Source organism: Toxorhynchites rutilus, chromosome 3, assembly GCF_029784135.1.
Source record: "Toxorhynchites rutilus septentrionalis strain SRP chromosome 3, ASM2978413v1, whole genome shotgun sequence".
In the NCBI taxonomy this organism is placed as follows: domain Eukaryota; kingdom Metazoa; phylum Arthropoda; class Insecta; order Diptera; family Culicidae; genus Toxorhynchites; species Toxorhynchites rutilus.
Window position 1 is genome coordinate 61,131,560 of NC_073746.1, and position 24,899 is coordinate 61,156,458.

At 42.4% G+C, this 24,899-nt stretch overlaps 2 protein-coding genes across 2 annotated transcripts; one reads left to right on the top strand and one right to left on the bottom strand.

The window, feature by feature from the left end:
- Positions 1-13,466: 13,466 nt before the first annotated feature.
- LOC129776866 (uncharacterized) lies at positions 13,467-16,722 on the bottom strand. The gene is made up of 2 exons (XM_055782757.1): positions 16,016-16,722; positions 13,467-14,973 (listed from the first exon to the last, which is right to left on the bottom strand). The coding sequence occupies exons 1-2, from the start codon at positions 16,463-16,465 to the stop codon at positions 14,620-14,622; spliced, it is 804 nt and encodes a 267-aa protein (XP_055638732.1). The 5' UTR covers positions 16,466-16,722; the 3' UTR covers positions 13,467-14,619.
- On the top strand, positions 13,475-16,719 carry LOC129776865 (putative nuclease HARBI1). Its single transcript, XM_055782756.1, has 2 exons — positions 13,475-14,489; positions 15,066-16,719. The coding sequence occupies exons 1-2, from the start codon at positions 14,061-14,063 to the stop codon at positions 15,879-15,881; spliced, it is 1,245 nt and encodes a 414-aa protein (XP_055638731.1). The 5' UTR covers positions 13,475-14,060; the 3' UTR covers positions 15,882-16,719.
- Positions 16,723-24,899: the final 8,177 nt, after the last annotated feature.

Consider the following 24,899-nt stretch of genomic DNA (forward strand, 5'->3'; position numbering starts at 1 on the left):
TTGTGAGTTTTTTCAACTTTTTTTTCGAAAAATCTTAATTTAAAACTTTAAGATCTACAAAAAGATGGTCAGAGAACAAAATGAAGAAAATTACTTAGGTTTTCATTTAAAAATCAAAGAAAATTATCGAATAATTTTTTGGAAAAAAATTTCATTGAAAAAATATTTTGAAAATGAAAATTCATTTTTCTCGAAAACATATATTTTTAAAATTCTGAAAAAATAGATATAAATAGCCCTAAAAATTTCCAACAAGTTTTCCATACATCGGACGAAAGGCACATTTACATGGAAAAAGTTTTTCGAACAACAACTTTTTTCTTTGAAAATTTTAATGTTTAATTTGTAACATTTTTATGTATAAATTATCGCAATTTACATCCTCTGCTAATTTTTCTCTATTTAGAAACATGTCAAGAACATGTCGAACGTGAGAATTTACACACAAAAATGTTACGAGCAAAACTTTGTTTTTTCAGGAGTCTTCATACAAAAATGACTTATATTTCAAAAACAATAACAGATAGAAAGTTGACGCCTTCGACAAAAGTCCATATTTTGATAAGATCTAAAACTTTGTCGAACACACTATATAGCTATCTTGACTTTAAACAAAATTAGGATTAGTTGTATTTTTTTAAAGAAAAAATAATCTGAATCGGTCCAGTAGTTCAAAAATTATGAATTTTAGAATGAAATCATTTTTGGAAAAAACGAGAAAAATGATCTTATAGACCATCGGTTAACTAAAATCATAACTCAAAAACGAAAAACAACGCCTCTCGGATTTTTGAATACGTTATGCAATAAACCTCAGTTTTCAAGAAAAAATATTAAAAAAGTGCCCTTGGTCCCGAGACATCGTAAACTGAAAAAAACAAACACAATCAATACTACAAAAACAAAATCCATTTTTGTGTTCTATAAAGTATTGCTAATTAGCTTCAATTTGATATGTCGATCATCAAAATCGGTGCAGTAGTTCAAAAGTTATGAAAGTCATTATTGAAAAAAGAAAAAAAGTTCAATTTTCGAACCACCCTAAAATTTAAATAAGCATCCTAATGAAAAAATAAAAGAAAATACGGGTATAATATTATACAGGTCGGACTCGATTATCCGGAGTATTGATTTTTTTTTCACTCAGGATAATCGAATTCTCCGGATAATCGAGTCAAAAAAATGTTTTTTCATTGTTTTTTTTGTATTTTTTTTTTATCTGTATTATAGTGATTTTCAACTCATTTGGCTGGTTCGTCACTTTTACTTCCATTTTTGGAAGAATGTCGGGAGTGAGAATTGAACTCGTGACCTTCAGCGTGAGAGGCATGGATGTTACCACTACGCCAGATCGCCTCCACGTTTTTTTTGCATGTATTTTTTGTTTTTTTGAATATAAAAGAGGAATTTTCTCACATGAAAAAAATAAATTTATCCAGATTCCCTCAGGAGGTGATAGGCGATCATATTTGATGAAAAAAAATCCTTCTACACATATGTTCGAATTTCAACAATGACAGAGTTATAGAACTTTTTTTCTGTTTCGGACTCTGTTGCCTCAAACTGGTCCTACATTAAAAAGTACGATACGGAAGACAACTCTGTTGCCTTCATTTGTAAGATGAGAAAATTTAGTATAGGATATAGTAGTGGAACATCTAAATTAGTGTATTTTAATAACATTTTGGGAGTGAAAAACTTAAAGGTTGATAATTTCTAATGTGTTATTATTACTTTTATCCTAAAAATTGTACTAATTGGATTGTTCCTATCAATTAAATTGAAGCTCTCAACCCGCTCTACAATTTGTTCTTTGACATCCAAATTCTATCTCTCTTAATTTGGGTGCAATATCGATATAAAGAATTCCTGGTAAAAAATCAAGCAAAATCTCCAAAAATCACTATTTTTACCCCACTGTAAAGGGTGTGTCACATCAAACAAAAATTCAGCTTTCGCTTATAATCAGATAAGAGTGTATAGATCACGTTGGCCATGCTTCACTGTCAATTTTTCGTAAATTTGGAAAAATGTCGTCGAACGAAAAAGAGCGTCGTGAATTAATCCTGTGCACTCATTTCGAGAATCCGGAGTTGTCACATCGGGACATCGTTAAGATGCTGGGAATCGTCCAATCCACGGTCAGCAGAGTACTAAAACGATACTTCGAGAACCTAACCATCGACCGAAAGGTGAAGAACGGCAAAAATGGATGATCCGTCAGTGAAAAAGATCACAAGCGCGTAGTTAAGCAGTTTAGACGTGATCCGAGAAGTTCGGTCCGGGATGTCGCCAATAAGCTGAATTTGTCAAGTTCATTTATCCAGCGGACCAAGCAGCGGGAGGGCCTGCGTACATACAAGGTTCAGAAGGCTCCTAACCGCGACGAAAGGCAAAACATGGTGGGGAATACGCGAGCCCGGAAGCTGTACACCGAAATGCTGACGAAGCCGCATTGCCTGGTAATGGACGACGAAATCAACGTCAAAGCGGACTTTCGTCAGCTGCCGGGCCTGTTGTTCTTCTCCGCAGAGGATAAATTCAGCGTTTCGGAGGAGATTCGCAAGCAGAAACTATCCAAGTTTGCCAAAAAGTACATGGTGTGGCAAGCGATCTGCTCTTGCGGAAAGCGGAGCGCCCCCTTCGTGATGACCGGCACGGTAAACGGGCAGGTTTACCTTAAGGAGTGCCTACAGAAGCGCTTACTACCACTATTGAAGCAGCACGAGGGCCCGACCATCTTCTGGCCGGATCTCGCTTCGTGCCACTATTCAAAGGACGTGTTGGAGTGGTACGAAACCAACGGGGTCACCTTCGTGCCAAAGGAAATGAACCCGCCCAACGCGCCGGAGCTTCGCCCAATAGAGAAATATTGGGCGATTATGAAGCAGGCCCTCCGGAAGAACCCAAAAGTTGTCAAATCGGAGGCGGACTTCAAGAGAAAATGGATTTCTGTTAAAAAAAAACTACAACCTGACGTTGTACAGAACCTTATGGACGGGGTAAAGAGGAAGGTGCGAGCATACGGGCTTGGGCTCGAAGTATGAATAAAAAGAAAATGCCAAAAGTTGTTTAATAGTTTTTATTTTACTGTCTAAAATTTTCAAAAGGATCGGTCTACTGGGCGAATTTCTACAGCGTTTTTTCCGTGATGCAATTTGATGTGACACACCCTTTACATGTAATAGCCACTCTAATTTCACCTGGTTGAAAGGTTACATTTCTTCTTGAAATAAGTCATATTTGAAATATAAAAAAAAATGTTTTTTTCTATTTTTTTGGCAGACTTATCTCACTTCTTAACTAGGCGAACCTTGCCAGAATTTTCACCTGCCCCCGGGCTTCTGAATGCCAAAGGGGGACTAGGCTCTGCGGAATGCACGTATCTGCATGCTCGTGCTGTTTTAGTCCTGACCGAGGAATTGTCGGACAATCGCGCAGGTGCTAAGGATGACCGACTTTTGGATGCCGGCCAATTCCTTCTCGATGTTCAACACCTTTAGCGCTTCCAGAAGTGTCTTCGGGATAATTCCAGTTCCAGAGAGAACGACTGGAACAATTCTTGGGACCTCCCTTAGCCCCCACAGTTCCTTGAGCTCCACGGCTAATGGTCGGTACTTGCAGATTTTGCGACCGTGGGTCTCCTCCAGATTCTGGTTCAGTGGAATAGCGACATCGATGATGGTGACTTTGCGGTCGCTCTTGTCGTAAACCATTATATCTGGGCGGTTGTGGTGGATCGAGAGGTCGGTCAGAACAGTGCGATCCCAGTACAGCTTGAAACGGTCATTTTCCAGGACAGGTGCAGGCAGGTACCGGTAGTTTGGTACGTTGTCTTCCAGCAGAGCACATTGGAGCGCCAGTTGTCGATGAACAATACGGGCCACGTTGTTGTGGCGCTCGGTGTAGGCTGCGTTGGCCAAAACGGGACAGCCTCCCATAATGTGCTCTATGTTTTCACCTGGTTGATGGCACATCCGGCAAATGTCATCAACGTCTTGATGCCAGACGTACCGCCTGCAGTTTCTCGTCGGCATTATCCTGTCCTGGATGGCTATCATGTCGGCTTCTACTACTGAAGAGAGTTCACCACGCGTTAGCCACAGATTAGATGCGGCCTTGTCGACGTGTGGCCGGTCCAGTTGATGGGGGTGGGCACCATGCACTGCCTTCTGCTTCCAAGCTGCAATCTTCTCCTCCACTGTCTGCAGATTGCAGTTGAGTTGGTACTCCGCTTGCGCCAAGTGCAGAGCGCTGTATCCTCTGTCGGCGGCGCAGACAGCCCGGTATAGCGCGTTTTGGTTGGCGCGTTCTGCGAAGTACTCGCGCAGTTGTTGTACCTGGGCAACACACAGTGCAGATATGTCGACTATTCCAAGTCCCCCTTCTTTGCGTGGCAGTGAAACTCTCTCCAGTGCCGATTGAGGATGGTGCATTCCGGCCTCTTTGAATGCTTTCCTCATCCTCCTCTCAAGGTCCTCTAGGTCAGTTTTGCTCCATTTGACTACACCAAAACTGAAGGTCAGCAGGGGAACCGCGAATGTGTTGATCGCGCGTACCTTGTTCCCCGCGTTGAGGAAAGTCCTCAGGACACAGTTCACTCGACTCAAGAACTTGTCTCGTAGCTCCGTCTTGATGTCGGAGTGGCGAATCCCGGTGAGCTGTCGGAATCCAAGATATTTATAGGATTCGCCACGAACCATGTCTCTTATAAAATCGCCGTCATAGACCCCGTAGCCTCCGGATTCGGTAAGCTGCCCTTTCAGCAGATGGACACAGCGGCACTTGTCGAGGCCGAACTCCATACAGATGTCCCTGCTTATTTCTTCGACAACCCGGATAGCTACACCTAGACGCTGACGTGAATCAGCGTAGACCTTGAGATCATCCATGTAGAAGGTATGGGTCACTTCTTCGTGGGCGCCGTCGCCATACGTTATTTTATAGCCATGACCGTTTCTATTGAGCGTCCTACTGAGGGGGTTCAGTGCCAGACAAAACCAAAGCGGGCTGAAAGAGTCGCCTTGGAATATCCCCCTCTTTATCTGCAGCGTTCTAGACTGCAACACATTTTCCCCATCACTGAGGTGCAGAGACGTACTCCACTGCCTCATCGCATGCTGCAGGAACCTAACGACGACGGGATCAATTTTGTAGAGCTCCAATACCCGGACGAGAAACGAGTGAGGTATGGAGTCATAAGCCTTCCTGTAATCGATGTAGGCCATACTTAGGTTCCGCTGGTTATATACCGCCTGGCCGACTATGGCTGCGTCGATGATGGCCTGGTCTTTGCAGCCATGCGTATTTTTCCTGCATCCTTTCTGCTCTTCTGCGATGATGTGATGCTGTTCGCAGTGAGCAGAAACTTTGGCGGTAATTATGCTGCTCAGTATTTTGTACAGACTCGATAGGCACGTTATCGGTCTGTACTTTGATGGGTTCAATGTGTTGCTGTCTTTCGGGAGGAGGAAGGTGAGGCCACGGGTGGCGAATTCAGGAAGGTTGTGTGGGTCACGTAGCACCTTGTTGAAGCACTCAGCTATCTTTGGATGTGCGACGGTCAGCTTCTTGTGCCAAAAGTTCTGGACACCATCGGGGCCCGGTGCTGCCCAGTTCCTCAGGTACCGCGAGGCTTCGCGGACATCGTTCTCTCCGACGATGATAGCTGGCATCTTTCCAATTTCACCACAACTCTCCTCCTCCCGTCTTAACCACATTTGCCCTTCGCGATGTTGTACTGGGGTTTCCCAAATACCAGCCCAGAAGTTCGTCACATCGCTAATATCTGGCAAACCTTCGCGGTAGTCGGGCTTCTCGTCGCTAATGTGGTCGTAGAACGCTTTTTCGTTATCTCTGAACATCCGATTTTGTTCCTGGCGCTTTGCAGAGTCAGAGTAACGTTTCAGCCGTTTAGTTAGGACGCTCAATTGCTGTACCAGTGTGTCGAGTTTTTCCGTCAGCTGGTGAGCTCCCAGCTGGCGAAGTTCAGTAGGCCGCACGATCACAGCAACTTGGCGACATAATTTCACCGATCTGCTGCCTCTTTTGTACGCCATCAGTCTTCCAATTGCGGCGCGCTTGTTTAGGATCCGTTGCTCCAATCTCCTTCGCCATGGAGGCTCACGCCTTTCACGGAGATGTTGGAGCAGTCCGCCTCTTGGCCTAATACGGTATCCTAAACTTTTGACGGTCGCCACAGCAGCACAGTAAACTTTCAGTTGCAGCTCCTCCATGTTCTCAGCATCAACCAAGTGCAGCGGAAGAACGTGCTCGTTCATGAGCTTTACTGCACTTGTCAGCCTGCGGGAATGCTGCAACTTCGGGATCCTGGGGCGCGACAAAGGGTCCGTGTCGCGGAACTGTGAGATCGCCTCGTCGTAATGGAAGACCAGATCGCGTAGTAGTTGTTGATCTGGCTGTGGATCTTCCGGCTCAGGGGGTTGTTGTACTGTGGCCTCCACTGGTGCTGATTCGCGTGCCCCACTCGCGAATGAATTGCTCAGCCGTACTGAACTTCGTCTCGACACATCGCTTGCTCTGCTTGTTCTGGAGCTTAGTTCTCTCTGCACCTGCTGCTTGATCTCGTCGACTTGCGTTTGGGAGAGCATATTGTTGCGTACAATCGCTCTACGCCTCGCGTTCATCGCGTTTTGGTCAAGCCTCCCGACGAACTCTGGATACGCTTCCTCGAACATTGCGAGTATTCGAGGGCGACCGCTCATGTCCGTCTCCAAAGCAGTGCAGATGTAATAGGCGCGGATCACGAATTCATTCATTTCGTGTGTCCACATGATCCGTCGCCTAGTAGTACCCACAAGTGTGGACGACTGTCGTCTGACAGTCGCAACACGCCTCGTAGGCGCAGCGTTTCGTTGGTGATGTCGATGGCTGCTGTTTCCGTGTGGCGGTAGCTCTTCGGGTTGAACCCGGCTGGTGGCCCGCTCTTGCACATCGCCCTCCAGCCGCTGGCCGCTCGCTCTTACGCCCGTTCCAGGACCAGCTCCAGTTCGGGGACCCTCCTCGGGTGATCGCATTCGTAGTATTCGTCTTGACCTTAGCTCCATTGTCTGGGTGTATCTCCTTTGCCCGGGAGACAGCGGGTTGGCAAGGCCTCCATGACCCGGGAGGCCTTCCCCGGGAGAGATATAGCGCTCTGACTCGCTCGCAACCCCTCACTTAGCCACTTTCGACACCCGTTCTCGGAGCCAAGACCAGGTGTGTGTTTCCAGTTCACGCCCGATCTAAAAATGTCGTCATATGATCTTCGTGGAGGCGTGAGATAGGAACATTTGAGACCAACAGGTAGGCTCCTACCCTAGTGTTGATCCCCATTTGAGAACGATTTTTTTATTCTTTTGGCAGACTTATCTCACTTCTTAACTAGGCGAACCTAGCCAGAATTTTCACCTGCCCCCGGGCTTCTGAATGCCAAAGGGGGACTAGGCTCTGCGGAATGCACGTATCTGCATGCTCGTGCTGTTTTAGTCCTGACCGAGGAATTGTCGGACAATCGCGCAGGTGCTAAGGATGACCGACTTTTGGATGCCGGCCAATTCCTTCTCGATGTTCAACACCTTTAGCGCTTCCAGAAGTGTCTTCGGGATAATTCCAGTTCCAGAGAGAACGACTGGAACAATTCTTGGGACCTCCCTTAGCCCCCACAGTTCCTTGAGCTCCACGGCCAATGGTCGGTACTTGCAGATTTTGCGACCGTGGGTCTCCTCCAGATTCTGGTTCAGTGGAATAGCGACATCGATGATGGTGACTTTGCGGTCGCTCTTGTCGTAAACCATTATATCTGGGCGGTTGTGGTGGATCGAGAGGTCGGTCAGAACAGTGCGATCCCAGTACAGCTTGAAACGGTCATTTTCCAGGACAGGTGCAGGCAGGTACCGGTAGTTTGGTACGTTGTCTTCCAGTAGAGCACATTGGAGCGCCAGTTGTCGATGAACAATACGGGCCACGTTGTTGTGGCGCTCGGTGTAGGCTGCGTTGGCCAAAACGGGACAGCCTCCCATAATGTGCTCTATGTTTTCACCTGGTTGATGGCACATCCGGCAAATGTCATCAACGTCTTGATGCCAGACGTACCGCCTGCAGTTTCTCGTCGGCATTATCCTGTCCTGGATGGCTATCATGTCGGCTTCTACTACTGAAGAGAGTTCACCACGCGTTAGCCACAGATTAGATGCGGCCTTGTCGACGTGTGGCCGGTCCAGTTGATGGGGGTGGGCACCATGCACTGCCTTCTGCTTCCAAGCTGCAATCTTCTCCTCCACTGTCTGCAGATTGCAGTTTAGTTGGTACTCCGCTTGCGCCAAGTGCAGAGCGCTGTATCCTCTGTCGGCGGCGCAGACAGCCCGGTATAGCGCGTTTTGGTTGGCGCGTTCTGCGAAGTACTCGCGCAGTTGTCGTACCTGGGCAACACACAGTGCAGAAATGTCGACGATTCCAAGTCCCCCTTCTTTGCGTGGTAGTGAAACTCTCTCCAGTGCCGATTGAGGATGGTGCATTCCGGCCTCTTTGAATGCTTTCCTCATCCTCCTCTCAAGGTCCTCTAGGTTAGTTTTGCTCCATTTGACTACACCAAAACTGAAGGTCAGCAGGGGAACCGCGAATGTGTTGATCGCGCGTACCTTGTTCCCCGCGTTGAGGAAAGTCCTCAGGACACAGTTCACTCGACTCAAGAACTTGTCTCGCAGCTCCGTCTTGATGTCGGAGTGGCGAATCCCGGTGAGCTGTCGGAATCCAAGATATTTATAGGATTCGCCACGAACCATGTCTCTTATAAACTCGCCGTCATAGACCTCGTAGCCTCCGGATTCGGTAAGTTGTCCTTTCAGCAGGTGGACACAGCGACACTTGTCGAGGCCGAACTCCATACAGATGTCCCTGCTTATGTCTTCGACAACCCGGATAGCTACACCTAGACGCTGACGTGAATCAGCGTAGACCTTGAGATCGTCCATGTAAAAGGTATGGGTCACTTCTTCGTGGGCGCCGTCGCCATACCTTATTTTATAGCCATGACCGTTTCTATTGAGCGTCCTACTGAGGGGGTTCAGTGCCAGACAAAACCAAAGCGGGCTGAAAGAGTCGCCTTGGAATATCCCCCTCTTTATCTGCAGCGTTCTAGACTGCAACACATTTTCCCCATCACTGAGGTGCAGAGACGTGGTCCACTGCCTCATCGCATGCTGCAGGAACCTAACGACGACGGGATCAATTTTGTAGAGCTCCAATACCCGGACGAGAAACGAGTGAGGTATGGAGTCATAAGCCTTCCTGTAATCGATGTAGGCCATACTTAGGTTCCGCTGGTTATATACCGCCTGGCCGACTATGGCTGCGTCGATGATGGCCTGGTCTTTGCAGCCATGCGTATTTTTCCTGCATCCTTTCTGCTCTTCTGCGATGATGTGATGCTGTTCGCAGTGAGCAGAAACTTTGGCGGTAATTATGCTGCTCAGTATTTTGTACAGACTCGATAGGCACGTTATCGGTCTGTACTTTGATGGGTTCAATGTGTTGCTGTCTTTCGGGAGGAGGAAGGTGACGCCACGGGTGGCGAATTCAGGAAGGTTGTGTGGGTCACGTAGCACCTTGTTGAAGCACTCAGCTATCTTTGGATGTGCGACGGTCAGCTTCTTGTGCCAAAAGTTCTGGACACCATCGGGGCCCGGTGCTGCCCAGTTCCTCAGGTACCGCGAGGCTTCGCGGACATCGTTCTCTCCGACGATGATAGCTGGCATCTCTCCAATTTCACCACAACTCTCCTCCTCCCGTCTTAACCACATTTGCCCGTCGCGATGTTCTACTGGGGTCTCCCAAATACCAGCCCAGAAGTTCGTCACATCGCTAATATCTGGCAAACCTTCGCGGTAGTCGGGCTTCTCGTCGCTAATGTGGTCGTAGAACGCTTTTTCGTTATCTCTGAACATCCGATTTTGTTCCTGGCGCTTTGCAGAGTCAGAGTAACGTTTCAGCCGTTTAGTTAGGACGCTCAATTGCTGTACCAGTGTGTCGAGTTTTTCCGTCAGCTGGTGAGCTCCCAGCTGGCGAAGTTCAGTAGGCCGCACGATCACAGCAACTTGGCGACATAATTTCGCCGATCTGCTGCCTCTTTTGTACGCCATCAGTCTTCCAATTGCGGCGCGCTTGTTTAGGATCCGTTGCTCCAATCTCCTTCGCCATGGAGGCTCACGCCTTTCACGGAGATGTTGGAGCAGTCCGCCTCTTGGCCTAATACGGTATCCTAAACTTTTGGCGGTCGCCACAGCAGCACAGTAAACTTTCAGTTGCAGCTCCTCCATGTTCTCAGCATCAACCAAGTGCAGCGGAAGAACGTGCTCGTTCATGAGCTTTACTGCACTTGTCAGCCTGCGGGAATGCTGCAACTTCGGGATCCTGGGGCGCGACAAAGGGTCCGTGTCGCGGAACTGTGAGATCGCCTCGTCGTAATGGAAGACCAGATCGCGTAGTAGTTGTTGATCTGGCTGTGGATCTTCCGGCTCAGGGGGTTGTTGTACTGTGGCCTCCACTGGTGCTGATTCGCGTGCCCCACTCGCGAATGAATTGCTCAGCCGTACTGAACTTCGTCTCGACACATCGCTTGCTCTGCTTGTTCTGGAGCTTAGTTCTCTCTGCACCTGCTGCTTGATCTCGTCGACTTGCGTTTGGGAGAGCATATTGTTGCGTACAATCGCTCTACGCCTCGCGTTCATCGCGTTTTGGTCAAGCCTCCCGACGAACTCTGGATACGCTTCCTCGAACATTGCGAGTATTCGAGGGCGACCGCTCATGTCCGTCTCCAAAGCAGTGCAGATGTAATAGGCGCGGATCACGAATTCATTCATTTCGTGTGTCCACATGATCCGTCGCCTAGTAGTACCCACAAGTGTGGACGACTGTCGTCTGACAGTCGCAACACGCCTCGTAGGCGCAGCGTTTCGTTGGTGATGTCGATGGCTGCTGTTTCCGTGTGGCGGTAGCTCTTCGGGTTGAACCCGGCTGGTGGCCCGCTCTTGCACATCGCCCTCCAGCCGCTGGCCGCTCGCTCTTACGCCCGTTCCAGGACCAGCTCCAGTTCGGGGACCCTCCTCGGGTGATCGCATTCGTAGTATTCGTCTTGACCTTAGCTCCATTGTCTGGGTGTATCTCCTTTGCCCGGGAGACAGCGGGTTGGCAAGGCCTCCATGACCCGGGAGGCCTTCCCCGGGAGAGATATAGCGTCAGCGAAATAGCGATTTTTTTTTTTTTTTTTTTTTTTCCCCCAAAATATATTTTTTATTAAGGCACATGTGGCGTTAGCCTGACGGGGCTGGGAGTCCAATATTTTTACAATTTTTGTCTTACAACTATGTTAGTAATATGTAACCGATTACTCGCGGTTGGCTCGAGGTTAGTATTACAAGTGTTCTCATAATTGGTATGTTGCAGTCTTCGATGCTCTGTACGTGTGCCCGACACGGGCTACTTCCTATTGGGATGCAGCTGACCATTAATCAGCAACGCTCCCTAGTCTGTACCCCATATCTAGCGTGGTGCGTCTTTCTCGACTCGAGGAATCCAGGATAAAATGGTCACTAGCCGGCGCAATCATCAGCTCGTGTAGAGTTGTCATGAACGGTATTTTTTTCTAAACTCCATATAATCGAGTCTGACCTGTATCAAATGAAAGAGATTGACTAGTAGAACACAGTTATTTATTAAAAATGCAAATCCAAAATGGCCGCCACCACAAAGTGGCGCCAAATATATATTTTTTTTCAAAACCACATCAATATGGGTATCAAATGAAAGTGCTCGACTAGTAGAACATAGCAGATCATGAAAAATTGAAATCAAGATGACCACAGTCCGCAAAAAACTGATAACTTTTTAATGGTTTCATTCAGCTTGCCCTGTTTGTATGTATGTTTGAGTGTTTGTAGGATTGCCCCACATTAATTGAAATTTGACCCCGTTCCTGATCACTGATTGTTCTGAAATTTGGAACATACCTTTAATTATATTGCCATTATTTCAATTTGGCCGCCACTAAAAAATAGCTGAATGGCTTGACTTGGAGAATAGACTACATTATGAACAACATAAATTTGAAAAGGTAACCGTCACTAAATAGTCGACTATGTATTTTTTGCATTACCCTTAATACAGGGAAACTTCGATATAGCGTTTTATTTATTTATTTTGGCTTAACGTCTTTACAACATGTCCTGATCCAGAATTTTTCTTGTGTATCGGTTGTTGCTTGGTGTTTTAGTGGTGCGGCATGCAAGGCCTGCGACCAACCCCACTATCTCGCAGGAGGACCATCGTGATACTGCTGTTTTACGTCCCGAGTACCACCAGGACTGGACGAAGACGCTTATAGCGGCGGCCATTCGCTTAGAGGAGCTGTTTCCGGGTTTTGTGGCTTTTCTTGGGGACTGGCAATGCCCAATGCTCAGCTCATCCCACCACACCCTAGACAGTTCCCCTTTACCAGTGCAAGCCAGAAAAACGATCTATGACGATAGAATTTCTGACCCGAACGGGAATCGAACCCGAAGTCCCCACCTTGGCAAGCGCAACGCTTACCACTAGGCCATGGGGACCACATATATAGCGATATAGCGTACCCTCGTTATAACGTACACATTTTCAAAGTCCAAAGGAATAATTTTTTGAATAGTATTTTTCTGAAAGAACAATGAATTATCTGTATTTTGATACTTGGAAGTTCTCACCCTCGGAATAGGTAACGACCCTGTGAATCAATGGCCTACGTAGGCATTTTGCTGACAACTAAGAAATAATGTTCACACGATGGAGACCTGCATCAGCGATTATCGGCCCTCCGAGGCGTAATAAAACGCACTACGATGTATGGAACAGAGCGAGTTCCAAGAAATCATCCGTAATCCAAACACACAACAATGTTCGGCAGTGACAAAGTTGAAAATTCAATCACCATGCACGATGTCGCGTCCTATTCTGTCAACGGCGCATTTATCGTGGCGATAATAATCGCCATCATCATCTACCATTGGCGGAGGAACGCCAAGCGACTACAACAACTGGAAGGGGCGCAGCGGAGAAACCGCCTGGACCATGCGAGCGCTGTTTGAGCGGACGGCGCGGGCCACCCATGCAGAGGAGCACATTTTGTGCTTACCAAGCACCAAGCATCAAATGCACACGAAGGCAAGAAAATCCAGACCATGCCAAACTCTGTAAATTTAAGAAATAAAATAGACCAGTCTAGATTCAACCTCGGAAGTATAAGCTTCATTTTATCCGAAATCCATGTCGGACTCTTGCCCGACATTAGTGATTCAACAACATTTAGTTTTAATCAAAAACAATACTAAAGCTTGGTTTGTACCTTTAACCAAGCCCGAAGTACAACTGTTTTGTGATTCCGGATTCTAAATGAATCATATTTTTATCTACAAACTACGTAGCTTTAAGCGCCCCATACACGCACAATACTATTGTACGAATTTATTGACATTATTATTGAAGATTGTCCACAAACGTACAATATTATTGCGCCACAGTCATATTTGTGCAATGGAATTGAATCTTTTGGAGATGATATTGAAGTTTGTGCTAAATATTGCACAAGGGTGGCTACTGACGTTCAATATTTTATCACTAGCACTTGTTTGAACCTGACAACTGGCAGAGAGGAAAATACAGGGATGCCGAACAGCACAAGATGTCATAGCTTCCAAATAATATTAACTTTCTGAAGACTATTGCCGCTCACCAGTAAAATATGTTCTTCGAAACAAATATTCTCTGAATAGTGAGATTTTGTTGGTGTAATACAAAAATATTACATATTTTCCAACAAATTGTATTTTTCTGTTATTTCTTGTCATCAAACTTCTTCAACTGTATGTACCGTAAGTACATTTAGTAGAATTTCATTTCCGTGTATTATTGGCAACCCTGTCCAATTGGTATGAGAAGTCTGTTTGTTTATATACCGCCTGTTCCAAGTTTGATAGGAAAACAGGTTTCGGAATTGTCCCTTCTATACACAGGTCTTATGTTAAATTAGAAATATGTTGAGTGATACCGATATTAGCTGTGTTTTGATCGCAGTGAGCAATAGTTTAAAAAAAAAGAAGCAACGAAAACATCGGAAATGGGCCAAACAGTGGTTGCTGAACAGAGAGAAGTACACTTATGAAGTGTTATTTAATGAGCTCAGAATGACTGAGCCGAATGACTTTCGAAACTTTATCCGAATGGATGCTGGAATGTTTGATGAACTCCTGGCTTTGGTTGCTCCTCAGATTGAGAGAAAGGATACTATTATGCGAGATGCTATTCCTGTAAGTCAACGTTTATCGATAACTTTACGGTACCTCGCAACAGGAAATACATTCGAAGATCTTAAGTTTTCTGCTGCCGTTTCACCGCAATCAATTGGCCACATTGTTATAGAAACCTGCGCGGCTCTGATTAACAGCCTCAAGGAATACATAAAGGTAAGCTCCTTTTCATATACATATCTATGTAACAATTATTATGTAACAATGCATTATTGAAAAAAATAATAATAATAAAGAATTTTATGAAAACTTATATGACATATACGACTTCTTATAATTTTTATATTTATTGAAAAGTAACAAAATGGGGTTTCGTGTTCTGCTCATCAACTTCTAGGTATTGGTGGCTGGGTGATGAGATATATTCAACATTGACTGGAGTGAACGATCGTGGGGGGTTATTGATAACCACCGAGTCACGGTGTAATGTTCCCATTTGTCCCTCGAATAATATTTCATTGATGAACTTCTTCGCTAACATCTGCTGAATGGGCTCCATTTTTTTAAGTTCTACTCCCCAAGCTGCAGCTATTGTATCGTGATCGTCAGGTGATTTTTGGAGGCGTTTGCAAGCCAGTTCCATCAGCTCATCTGTTATATTTCCTGTTTTCTTTCTCTTCTTGAGTGGTCCAAGTTGAGTCTGCAAAAACATGAATAATACATTAATTATTAATAATAATTCCTGTTTTTTTATATTTAATACAACATATCTGTTCAATTGATTTATTTTAGCTACCAACAACAGAAGAAGAGTGGAAAGAAATCGCACGAGACTTCAATGACCGGTGGAATTTTCCGAACTGCTTGGGAGCGGTAGATGGTAAACATGTTGCGATAAAGAAACCTCATGGCTCTGGATCACTTTACTTCAACTACAAGAAATTTTGCAGTATTGTGATGATGGCAGTAGTGAATGCTAATTATGAGTTTATCATGGTCGACGTGGGAATCAATGGAAGAATATCGGACGGCGGTGTCTTCAATTACACAGAATTTGGAAGAGCATTCTCTAACAAATTAATTAAAATCCCGGAAGCTTCACAATTACCGAACAGTGAGAAACGGCTGCCATTTGTTTTGTTGGGCGACGATGCTTTTGCGATGACGGACAATTTCATGAAACCCTACCCTCTAGCAGAATTGTCATTGGATAAAAGAAATTTCAACTATCGATTAAGCCGTGCACGTCGTGTTGTAGAAAATGCCTTTGGTATTTTGGTCAGTAGGTTCGGCTTATTTCAGAAACAAATATCACTGTCCCCTGAAAAGGCTGAAATTCTAGTTATGACTTGTTGTTATTTACATAACTATATACGAAAACGACAACCACGAACCTACATTACTAGGAGTGATGTAGATGATGAAGATTTACAATCCGGAACTCTCACAAGAGGATCATGGAGAAAAACGGTTGCGAATGAAGGAACACCTCTTCAGGCTACTGTGTCCAGAAATGCACCATCAAGTGCAAAGATTGTGAGAGACACCTATTGTCATTACTTCAACAATGAAGGACAATTATCATGGCAATTGAAAGCAGTTTCATGAAGTGAAGTGGTTTTTCCCGTAACACCCACTTTTATAACAAGATGATTTTTATTGTAATTCATTGTATGATTCTTATTCACGATACCATGTAACTATAATTAAAAATGGATACAAAATAAAAATAAAGGACTTACATTGATCTCTGTAGAAGCTCCTCCATAATTTATATTGTCAATGACCTCGATCCCTGCATCTTCACAATAAGTGTGTCCAGAATCTAGAACCGGGTTCATCGAACTGATTGAAGCGGTTGGTGTTTCCTGGTTCTGAAGAAATCTCATTTGTTCGAAATACCACAGCGTGGGTTCAACTTCCTCTGCACCTGCACCACTTTTTTCTGCGTCTCGAATCCTCTTCAGCTCTTTCCGGAAGTTGGTCCGCAAAGAATTAATTTTTTTTATAACATCTTGTTTGTCGGCATCGGGAGCATTTTCTCTGTATTTCTCTATCAGCACGTCATACTGTTCAATTTTCTTTAGACGGTTTGTGTAATCCTTGCACTTGATGTCCCATAATGCCGGGAGTGAACGGTAAACCTCGATAAACTCGAGAATAAATTGCCTGTCGGCGTTTTTGACGGCCATCGCGACTCACACGTCCTCGAAAAAAAGTCCGTGAAGTTTTTTATGAGAACACTCACTTTACACTCTAGACGATGCAAATGTAAACATAAACTTTAACATTCATTGACACCAATTGCACAACGTCGCCCGTAGACCATGCAATATTATGAGCGTTGCACAATAAATATCTAATTTTTTTGATATCATACAATATATTGTACAACACTTCAATATCAGAAACAAACGTTCAATTTTATTTCACAACCTCCTGTGTTGTGCAATAATATTGTAGATGTATGGGCCGCTTTACGTCAGATTGTTGAAGAAAAGCGTCCACTTTTGGTCCTCTTGTCGGAAACACACATCGTTGAAATAGAATCGTTTGATCAGTATAGTATTCCGGGATATAATGTTGCTGCTTGTCTATCACATTCTAGACATACTGGCGGTGTTGCTGTTTATGTCAGAGAATCAGTTCAATTCAATATTCGCCTCAACGAAGTTATTGATGGAAACTGGTTTTTGGGCATTACAGTTGAACGTGGCATGGAGATGGGTAACTATGGTGTTTTGTATCACTCTCCAAGCTCAAGTGACCAATGTTTTGTTGAAATTTTAGAAAATTGGCTAGGAATGTTCCTTGATTCCAGCATATTAAATATATTGGCTGGTGATTTCAATATCAATTGGCGAGATAACCATAATTCAAACCACGCGTATTTCCAGGCACAGTGAAACTTTAATTGATCATGTTTATTCCAATTTTGATACAGTTTGCTCTGTCACTGATGCAAATTTAAAAATAACCGATCATGAGACCTTAGTTATTAATGTAGTAGATAATTTCGTTAATAACGATGATTTTGTGAAATTAAAGTGCTGGAGGAAATATTCGAAACGTGCCGTCTCGAATCTTGTGTTGAGAAACTTGGATTTTCCATTCGGGACGAGTAATTTAGATGAATCAACAGCTGTTCTAACTGATGTCTTGAAAACGTGTACCAATCGATTAGTTACGCAAAAGTTTGTATGTGTGAAAAACTCGAACAGCTGGTACAATTTGGATCTTTTGCGTCTCAAACGTAAGAGAGACAGGTGGTACAATAAATTTCGTAGAACTAATAATGAAAATCATTGGAATATGTACACGAACGCGCGCAATAGATATTCACAATCTGTTAAGAAAACTCGTTGTGAATATATTCAGAGGAAGATTGATCAGCATCAAAGCAACAGCAAAGAGTTATGGAAAATTTTGAAATCCCTTTTGAAACCTAATAATAGCAAACCGCGAGCCATAACTTTTAATGGCACACTTGAACAGTCTGAACAGATAATAGCTTCTAAATTTAACGATTATTTTGTCAATAGTGTTTCATTGATCAATCAATCTATTGAATTGGGCGATGAACCTGATGAAATAAAACAGCCGATTAATAGTAATTGTAGTTTTGAAAGTTTTCACCCAATTACATTAAATGAACTTAGAACTATTTGCTTTTCTTTAGGAAAAACGGCTGGAGTAGATAGTGTTAATACTAGAGTTATTCAAGATTGCTTTCATGTTATTGACTACATCTTGCTGGACCTTATCAATAAATCTTTACTAACTGGGCATGTACCTCAGGTGTGGAAAAAATCCCTGATAGTCCCTATTCAAAAGGTTGCTGGAACGATTAAAGCCGAAGAGTTTCGTCCCATCAACATGTTGCACACATTAGAGAAAATATTGGAATTAGTTGTTAAAGGCCAGCTGTTGGAATATTTAAATTATAACACTTTGCTAATACCAGAACAATCGGGATATCGGGAAGGTCATTCCTGTGAAAACGCATTGAACTTGGTGTTAGCAAAATGGAAAGATAATTTTGAATGTAAAGAGACCATCATTGCTGTTTTCTTGGATCTAAAACGCGCTTTCGAGACAATTTCTAGGTCCTTGTTGTTGAACACGATTAAGCGCTTTGGAATTACGAGTACTGCATATAAATGGTTTGAAAGTTATTTGTATGACAGAACTCAACGGACTATTTTTAAGGATTTCATTTCCAGCCCCGTAGGGAATAATCTTGGAGTACCTCAGGGAAGTGTATTAGGGCCCATTTTATTTATTATGTACATTAATGACATGCGACGAGTTTTACGATTTTGTGATATCAATCTTTTTGCAGATGATACTGTATTATTCATTGCAGCTAATGATTTAAATGGAGATTTGCATTCTTTAAGTAGATGGTTGAAGTATAAGCAATTAAAATTGAACATAAGTAAAACGAAATACATGGTAATCTCACGAAATCGTTCAAATGAAAACGTCTCTATTGTTATTGATGATGAGACTATTGATCGCGTTCGGGAAATTAAATATCTTGGCGTGATTATTGATGACAAACTCAAGTTCAATACTCACATTGACAATGTCATCAAGAAAATTGCCAAGAAGTATGGAATCTTATGCCGATTGAAAAACTATTTAACTATTTAACAATCATCTCTCCTCATTTAGACTTTTGCTCTTCCATTTTATTTCTGGTCAATGAAACACAAATATCGAGATTACAGCGTTTGCAAAATAAAATAATGCGGTTGATACTAAAATGTAACAGATTCACAGAATTTAAGAGGCACTGTATTTCACACGTGAAAGCTGTGTTTCATTAACAGCCGACCGATATATTTTTAAATTTTATGACGAAGATTGTTACTGACGAAGTTTTATACGAACGGATAATTTAATGTGGGATTTTTTTTGCAGTTTGTTTTTAATATTTTCAATTAACCTGACGAAGTTTTTTTTGAACGAATTATATTTTGGGAACTACTTAATTTTTTAAATTATCTTTTTTTTTAATTTGTATTTATGTCCTCTCTATTATGTCCGTCATGATCCTGGTGATGATGGACTATTTTTATTTTTATTTTGTTGTTTTATATTATATTAGTTAAAAAAAAATAAAAGTAGTCTACATAAGTTTGAGCGTCGCGCGCGTAACACAAATATAAAGGATATTAAATTGAAAGTTTTCTAAGTGCCGGTCTAGAAATTTTTCGTTAAGGAAATTTTCTCGATTTCTCTGGATGAGGATATTCATAGTCAATCCAATACAAGGCTGGCGGTTGGGCTTGTGCTCTGGTGGACCACTCGGCTGCAAGGGCCTCGTCGGGACCGTATCGGCTCTGTTTCGGACATGACCGAGTATTGGCTTGTCATTTGACATTGCAATTTTTTTTGAACTTATATCTGTAAATAAAATCAGTTCGTTTGTTTTTGTTTGCCTAACTGATTTCAATGCTGAAAAAAATTACCAAATTATCTTTTAGATAACTCGTCTTGCTCAAATCTCTGTAGGGGAAGGAGGCGGGACCATCATCATCATCATCAACAGTACGAAGAGAAACATCATGAGAAAGCTTCGTCTTCTAGTTGAATTTATCCATTAACCTTACTCAAACAGCAACACAATAAAATAATATAAGCTACGTTTCTGAGTTCTTTATTATGTTTCGATATAACGTACAATTCGATACAACGTTCAATTTTGAAAGTAAAATGTACGTTATATCGAAGTTACCCTGTATTGTTATCAAATAAAATTATTTGACTAATAAAATACAGTAAATAATTAAAATATTCCGAAGAAAGTTAGGTAAGAGATAAAAATTTAAAAAAAGTTGAATGATTTTATTGTAGAGATACCATTGTAGTATGCTAATGGTACAGATAATTTACTAAAAACTAGAAAATAAAATAAATAAAACAGCTTTTGAGGTTATACGCATTAATGTACTAAAAGCTAGAGAATAATTAGAAAAGTAACAGTTAGTAGTTATCACATCCGTTCCTTCATTCATGTTTGTGTTGTTGATAATGTAGTGTATTCTCCAAGTCAAGCCATTCAGCCATTTTTTAGCGGCGGTCAAATTGAATTTTTCAAGATTATGGAATACGCAGTTTTATAATGGCAATAGAATTAAAGGTATGTTCCAAATTTCAGATCAATCAGTGATCAGGAACGGGGTCAAATTTCAATTAATGTGGGGCAATCCTACGAACACTCAAACATACATACAAACAGGGCAAGCTGAATGAAACCATTAAAAAGTAATCAGTTATTTGAGAACTGTGGCCATCTTGGATTTGTATTTTTCATGATCTACTGTGTTCTACTAGTCAAGTCCTTTCATTTGATACACATATTGAAGGGGTTGGGAAAAAAATATGACACCATCTTGTGGTGGCGTCCATCTTGGATTTGCATTTTTTATAAATAACAGTATTCTACTAGTCAAGCCCTTTCATTTGATACCCATATTGATGGGGTCGAATCGATTTGGTATGGAATGGCTGTATTTATATTCAATTGAAAATAATATATTAATCAAAATATATAATACTATAATTGATAGAAGTCTCTGCTAGTATCAATGCCTTGGTTCGAATGCGTGAAAAAACAATTTTCTCCGCTAATGAATTTCCACTATTAATTCAATTCTAGAATAATTATCCACATTTGGACCCCAAACCTCAACAGACATCGGTCGCAATCTTCCCCGGACGATAGCCATGTGCGTATCCAGGTCAAGTCAGCTCATTTTGGCCATGTCCAACTGTTATCGTCGGTCAGCTTGCGGAAGGTACATGAACCCGCGTACGTAAGTCGGCGGAAAGCGTAATGATGATAAATCAAAAAAGCTGCTCGCAACATGAATTGTTCTCAGGTCATTCCATCTAAGCCGGAATATTTTTCCTTAATTTTTCATGCGTTGAACTCTATTTAATTTGAACAGCGGTGCACAACTTTTTGCTCATCTTCGTCGTCGGTTGAGCGACCATTTTCGTCAAACACACGACGAATTCCTCACTTTCTTGTCCAGGCCGAATGCGTTCACGGCACCAATCGAGTGGACAAACGCGCGAGTGGGACGCAACGGGAAACGGTGATTCGGGAGAAAAACGTTTTCTCGCAATTTAAAATTTTAATTTTTATTCTGTGCATTTTGGGATGCCATTCCGATACGCAGCAGTGTGACCACACAAAAAAGACACAATAATTGAGAAAAGAGGCCAAAATTGCACCACTGTTCTTTCCCTCCCGCTTCCCGCGTGGTAGCATCTTTCCTGCCGGACCGGAAAGTTTTAGTAAGATAAATAAATGCTTTTAATTACGATTCCTGATGACGACCTGGGCTGTGAAGGAGACAATTTTCCATCCTCCGAAAATGTCCCTACACGGTTGCGTTGTGTCCATGTGGTATGAAACCCGGTTGAGCCGAATTTCAGGGTCCTTTTATTTCCGAGAGCAATACATCATGTTGCTGACGTACTGATGAAATAAAGGGCAGAGGCTTCGAAGGTGGACAGACAAAAAAAACAAGAGCTAAGACAAAACGAGAGCAATTGTCCAATTGTGTGTGATATTCCGAAAGCTACGGAACGTCTTTGAGTACTTTTTTAGGAAAATTAAACAGAAGAAATCCAATGGAAGGCTGGCTGCAAACAGGCTCAACCTGAAATGAACAGGATTCCTTTCTTCAAGCTGCGAGAAATGAGGTGCAATGAACGAATTTTGGGCTGTTTGCGGTGAATGATCTGTGGGAAAAGTCATCATTAATATTTTAGGCAACAGAAAGGTTCTTTTGTCGATTAGAGCTTTCATTTAGCAGGAGGGCTATGAACAAGCTGTTCATCAATATTTCGCTGGGCATTCATTGGATGCTACATTTAATGAGGCGGCGAGTTCTAATGGGATTGTGATGATATTGAGTATGAGGAAAAGTTTGTTTCTATTGCAAACAGTATACATATAAGTATATTTACTTTTCAACATAAATGTACTCTAGTTCGACAGACATTATATTAGGGTGAAAGGAAGGACATTGCTAATAAAATTACCTATGAAATCGAACTACGGAATACCTCTGTATCAACCCATTTTTGCATTTATTCGCATTTGGATCCAAACTAGTATCTATCACACACTAACTTGGTTCGAGACATTCCTTTCTCAATGGAAGACTTTACCTATTTCATTTTTACCAACTCCATTATTTTAATTAATCTCGTTTTTATCATCTTATATCTCTCGCTTCTCGCCATTTTTTTAAAATGTCACCTTCACAGTATTCACATGAAGTTATTTCTATGTTATAAAAATTAGCGGAGCACTATATAAGTATAACACAATTATTCAACCCGATCGTTGGAACTATGTGGTCTGATTTGAGTTTCTAGTGAGGCTAAAAAGCGCAACAAAAATCTCTAGACTATTGAAAACATATAATAATGGAATGTTCAGAAATTGTTTGCGTTAGCGTTGTGGAATATTCAACAAACCCTATCGTTAACAATAGATGCTTTGAGATTGAGAGAATTTTCTAGAAGGTTAACAAGACATTTCGATGATCGTTCCATTTATTTGCTATACCGTTCCTAATCGATCCTAGTGACAAAATGTATTAGATTTCCGCATGTTCGGAACATTTCAAAGCTTATTGCAGAGAAAGTATAGAATAACAATTCCTGAATAGTATTTATGATTGACTTTTCGATGATTTTTTGTTTCCAAACCTCCTGAAACCTCTGCGTTCGATGATTTTCAAATGATTTAATTGGTTTCGGGTTGTTTGTAACCACACTGAAGCCTTTTTCGACAAAGTATGATGATGAAAAACCTTGAAGATATGTTTGAGCAAAGTCCCACAACGCAGGACATTGTGTTTCAATTTTGTGTTGTAACCAGAACTTATACAAATCTTGGTTGTACTCCTCATCTGTGCTGATGATAATCAATATTTCTTGCATTATCACCTTGATTCATTCCATGGCGTTGTAGTGCGTCCAAGTGAGTATATGATAATATAACATGATCTTGAAGCTTTTGTGATAATTTTGGCAAATGCGGAAACTGTAAATATTCTTTTTTTGCTTAAATTTGGTTTTTAAAGTTTTGTCAAAAAGGCCGATATTCTTGATATTGTTTCAATCAAGTTTAAGTCGTCACCCTGCTGCTGAAATACAAATCCAAAAAAGCCAAAACTCCTGCTAAGCAAGAGCTATTTGGTGTTAAGTGAACTTAAGCGTGTAGAAGTAACCGAGTAATGATTTTGTCGTTTTACTCATATAGCTGAGCAAATACTCGAGTGTTCAAAGAATTGCTCCGAAGATCATTAATAGCACTTATAACATAACATAAAGCATTGTTTATCTTAAATCTGGACGCATTAAAACGGGTCTATCTCGGAGCTATGTGAACGAAATAAAAATGTTATGTACTCAAAATGTAGGTCTTTTATTGCACTTTAAAGGAAAAATAACAAAAAAATTATTCCGATGTGATTTTGATGAAATCTCGAACTTTTCGGCGAATACCACTCATCATAGTTTGGACACCCTGTTCGCTGACCTCGGCGGCCATTTTGTACCACCATCTCTTCATCTCTGTTGCATCCCGAGTCGTCCTACCATTCTTCTTTATCTTCTGCTTGACGATTGCCCAATATTTTTCGATAGGGTGGAATTGAGGGCAGTTGGGTGGGTTGATGTCCCTTTCGACAAAATCCACCCCGTTGTATCGAACCCACGGTAGTACATCTTTGCTGTAGTGGCAGCTTGCCAAATCTGGCCAAAACTTTACTGGTCCTTTGTGAGATCTAATGTACGGAAGAATACGTTTTCTCAGGCACTCCTCCTTGTACATTTTGGAGTCCATGGTCTGGTTTGTCACAAAAACCGGGGTTTTTAGTCCGCAGCTGCAAATACCTTGCCAGATCAAACACTTTCTTGCAAACTTATCGGCAAAAACGAATTTGAACTTGCCGGGGACGTCACCCCGACCAGTGGCTTTATAAAATTTTTGGCCTGGAAGCTGCCCAAAATCCATCTTCACGTACGTTTCGTCATCCATGAGGATGCATCCGTCGTACTTCGTTAGAACCTTGTTGTATAACTTCCGGGCACGTCCTTTGGCTACTACATTCTGCTTCAATGTCCGGTTTGGTTGCTTACTGGCCCGATAAGATCGTATTCCTTCGCGCAGACGCATCCTTCTGACGGTGCACCGGTCGGCTTTGAATTTCTTGGCGATGTCATTTCTTGGCGATGTCGACTGCCCTGGGTTATCCTTGATCGTTCTCAACACCTTCAAATGCAGTTTCCGATCCTTAGTTCCACTATGACGCTTGGTATGAACCTGCCGATCGATAGTATTCATCTCACGGAAACGTTTGAGAACGCTGCACGCGGTCGATTTGGCCATTTTCAACGATTTCGCGATTTCTGAAACTGACCACGTCGGGTTTTTGACGTGGGTGTCCAAAATTAATTTTCGTTTCGCGGCTTCCATCACGTGTAACTTTTTTGAAACAAAACGAATCGTAATGAAATTTTCAGCACTGATAGAGGAAACATTCCAAAACAAAGTGCTGTCAAAAAATTCTAGATCCTACTAAATGCTAC

Excerpts from the sequence above, each read along its gene's own strand:
- LOC129776865 (XM_055782756.1), top strand. The coding sequence starts at position 14,061 with ATGTTGAGTGATACCGATATTAGCTGTGTTTTGATCGCAGTGAGCAAT. Across the intron at positions 14,490-15,065 it reads GCCTCAAGGAATACATAAAG|CTACCAACAACAGAAGAAGA; the intron begins GTAAGCTCCTTT and ends GATTTATTTTAG.
- LOC129776866 (XM_055782757.1), bottom strand. The coding sequence starts at position 16,465 with ATGGCCGTCAAAAACGCCGACAGGCAATTTATTCTCGAGTTTATCGAG. Across the intron at positions 14,974-16,015 it reads GAGCTTCTACAGAGATCAAT|ACTCAACTTGGACCACTCAA; the intron begins GTAAGTCCTTTA and ends ATGTTTTTGCAG.